Source organism: Merops nubicus, unplaced genomic scaffold (genome assembly GCF_000691845.1).
Source record: "Merops nubicus isolate BGI_N331 unplaced genomic scaffold, ASM69184v1 scaffold25276, whole genome shotgun sequence".
Lineage (NCBI taxonomy): Eukaryota > Metazoa > Chordata > Aves > Coraciiformes > Meropidae > Merops > Merops nubicus.
In genome coordinates, this window is record NW_008614743.1 from 1 (window position 1) to 3,476 (window position 3,476).

Genomic DNA, 3,476 nt, shown 5'->3' on the forward strand with positions numbered 1-3,476 from the left:
ATGGAAGTGAACGACCGTGCCTCCCAGGCGTCCACGCACGGGAACTTGGCAGTTGCCTACCAAGCGCTGGGCGCCCACGACCGTGCTCTGCAGCACTACCAGAACCACCTCAACATCGCCCGGGAGCTGCGAGACGTCCAGAGTGAAGCGAGGGCCCTCAGCAATTTGGGCAACTTCCACTGCTCACGAGGAGAGTACGTGCAGGCAGCCCCGTACTACGAGCAGTACCTGCGCCTGTCCCCGGACCTGCAGGACATGGAAGGGGAGGGGAAGGTTTGCCATAACCTCGGCTACGCCCATTACTGCCTTGGGAACTACGAGGAAGCTGTGAAGTACTACGAGCAGGATCTGGCTTTAGCGAAGGATCTTCATGACAAGCTGAGCCAAGCCAAAGCCTATTGCAACCTGGGCCTGGCCTTCAAAGCCTTGATGGACTTCAGCAAAGCAGAGGAGTGTCAAAAGTACTTGTTGTCCCTGGCCCAGTCTCTGAACAATTCCCAGGCCAAATTCCGAGCTCTGGGGAACTTGGGGGATATTTTTGTCTGTAAAAAAGACGTAAATGGTGCAATAAAATTTTATGAGCAGCAATTGAGCTTAGCCCATCATGTTAAAGACAGGAGACTGGAAGCCAGTGCCTATGCAGCCTTGGGCTCTGCGTACAGAATGATACAGAAGTGTGACAAGGCTTTAGGTTACCACACACAGGAGCTGGAGGTGTACCAGGAGCTGGGAGATATGCCGGGTGAATGCAGGGCACATGGTCACCTTGCTGCAGTGTACATGTCACTCGGGAAGTACACCATGGCCTTCAAGTGTTACGAGGAACAGCTGGAGCTTGGGCAGAAGTTGAAGGACCCCAGCATAGAAGCCCAAGTCTATGGTAACATGGGCATTACCAAGATGAACATGAATGTCATGGAGGAAGCTATTGGCTACTTTGAACAGCAGCTGGCCATGCTGCAGCAGCTCAATGGAAATCAGTCTGTGTTAGACCGGGGACGAGCGTATGGGAACCTGGGAGATTGTTACGAGGCTCTGGGAGATTTTGAGGAAGCTATAAAGTATTATGAACAGTACCTGTCTGTGGCTCAAAGCTTGAACCGTATGCAAGATCAGGCAAAGGCCTACCGGGGCCTGGGCAACGGGCACAGGTGAGGAGCTCTGCATGTGTGTTCTGCTGCCAGGCAGTGACGGGTACACAGGGCTGCGTGGTGTAACTGAGGGGGAGGTGTGGCTGTTGTACACGGGATGTGGCATGGGAGCCAGTAACAGAGTCCTCTGGGTGCTGAGGACTGTGCTGCTGGCTCAAATGATGAAGCTGATGTTGCTCTCAGAAGAGAAGTTTATGGGGCAGCAGGAGAAGGAGGTTGAGTCCAAGGTGCTGGGGATGTCTGCTGGGGAGGCGTGGGGGGAGCATGTGTGTCCGCCTGAAAGGCCTGACCTGGTCTCTGGAGGAAATGGCAGAACATCATCTTTCAAGAAGACACTGGCAAAATAAATGCTGTTTTCTTCCCATGTAGGGCCATGGGAAGCTTGCAGCAGGCTCTGGTATGCTTCGAGAAACGGCTTGTGGTGGCACATGAGCTGGGGGAGGCGTTTAACAAGGCCCAGGCCTATGGGGAGCTGGGGAGCCTGCACAGCCAGCTGGGGAACTACGAACAGGCCATTTCGTGCCTGGAGCGCCAGCTGAACATTGCTCGAGAGATGAAGGACCGAGCGCTGGAGAGCGACGCCGCCTGCGGCCTGGGCGGGGTCTACCAGCAGATGGGGGAGTACGACACAGCCCTGCAGTATCACCAGCTAGACCTGCAGATTGCAGAGGAGACCAACAACCCCACTTGCCAAGGCCGGGCCTACGGGAACCTGGGCCTGACCTACGAGTCCTTGGGCACCTATGAGAGGGCAGTGGTTTATCAGGAGCAGCACCTCAGCATTGCAGCACAAATGAACGACCTTGTAGCCAAAACTGTGTCTTACAGCAGTCTGGGGAGGACTCACCACGCTTTGCAGAACTACTCTCAGGCTGTGATGTACCTACAGGAAGGTAAGAGCCTGAATTATGCAACACAGCATGTAGTGATAGGTTCTAGGGTATAGGAGAGGGGCCCAGAGACATGGAGAGGAGGAGATACTGTGAGTGTGGCACTCAGACCCACGTGTTTGACAGTGGCCTTTGATGCTCTTGCAGGCATCCACGGCTATTGAGCAGCTGTGCGAGTAGTGTCCAGGTGGGCTGTTATGGTCAGCACTCCATATCAGTTGGAGCCTTCCTGGCATCCTGTAGACAAAGCATTGCAGAGCATGGTCTGGCCTTTCTCAGTTAGCTCTGGGCTTGAACCCAGAGTGCAGCTGGCAGAGACCGTGCCTGAGCCTGGAAGGTGTAAACCTGCTCTATAAATAGCATTGCACACCAGGAACTGGCTCTGGGAAACCCACATCAGGTCAGATGGATCTGTCTGACCCTGAGAGCGGGTCTGGAGCTGGAGTGTGCCTTGCTGATAGCTACCTGGCTTTTCCTTCTGCTATCAAGGGCAAGTGTCCCCCAAGCTGTGAGTGAGAGCAAGTCGTTTGACATGGAGGTGGGGGAGGTTCAACCCTCAGTGCCCAGATGCCATCTGCTGCTGCTGAGCACTGGGGCCAGTGCTGGCTTATGAGTTGTGCTGCTGCAAGGGACTCCAGAATGCAAGCTGCATCTCTTCAAGGTGATGGCTCTCTGGTGGGAGGAGATGAGCTGTGTACCTGGAGTGTGTGAAGCTGGAAGCTGCAGGATTAATTACGTCAGTTAGTCTGATTTGCCTGAAACTGACCTTGGCAGGATTCCAGCATGCTGAAGGAATTCAATTAACTTGGAAGGGGAGGAATTAAATACAGCTCCTTCTCCTGGTGCCATGCAGAGTTCCTTGAAAAGCCTGTGAGTGCTGCTGCTGAGCTGCATGGCTGTGGCCAGGGCCTCCACTCCCTTGGCTGTGGGAAACCTGAGTGCCTAAGCAGAGGTGTCCCTGTTGTCAGCAGGGCCACGGAGGTGAGAGCTTTGGAATGTGGTGGAAGCAGGGATGGCACAGAACGTGCTGCTGGAAGTGAAACAAGCTCCAGGTCATTCATACCAAGACCTTGCCCTCTGCTCTGGCTCAGCACATAAACCATGCAGAGCCTGCCAGAAGGCTGCAGAGAGCTGGTGGTAAGTGAGCCAGTGGTGTGGCAAGAGATGTCTTTTCTGGCAGCGTTTGATGGTTCAGTATGATTTTGTTTGTTTGTTTGTGTGGCTTTTAAGGTTTAAAAGTCAAACTTCCTGATAGGGGCTCACTGGGTGAGCCTCCAGGAGACTGCACCTGCACCTCACTTAGGGAGCTCCTGCTCTGTGGAAGTGTCTGTCTTGATGCAGCACCTCTCCCGCTGGTGCCAGCGCCGGGGTCGGCAGCAGCTGCCCGGGGCTGGCGCTGCCCTGCTCCGTGTCCCACTGCCTGGCAGCTCCCCGG

At 54.8% G+C, this 3,476-nt stretch overlaps 1 protein-coding gene across 1 annotated transcript in view; it reads left to right on the forward strand.

The window, feature by feature from the left end:
• Positions 1-3,476, forward strand: part of TTC28 (tetratricopeptide repeat domain 28) — a 31,421-nt gene continuing 27,945 nt past the window's right edge. The window contains exons 1-2 of the mRNA XM_008942338.1: positions 1-1,151; positions 1,521-2,044. Coding sequence (XP_008940586.1) covers positions 1-1,151; positions 1,521-2,044 — 1,675 coding nt within the window. The remainder of the gene's footprint in view (positions 1,152-1,520; positions 2,045-3,476) is intronic.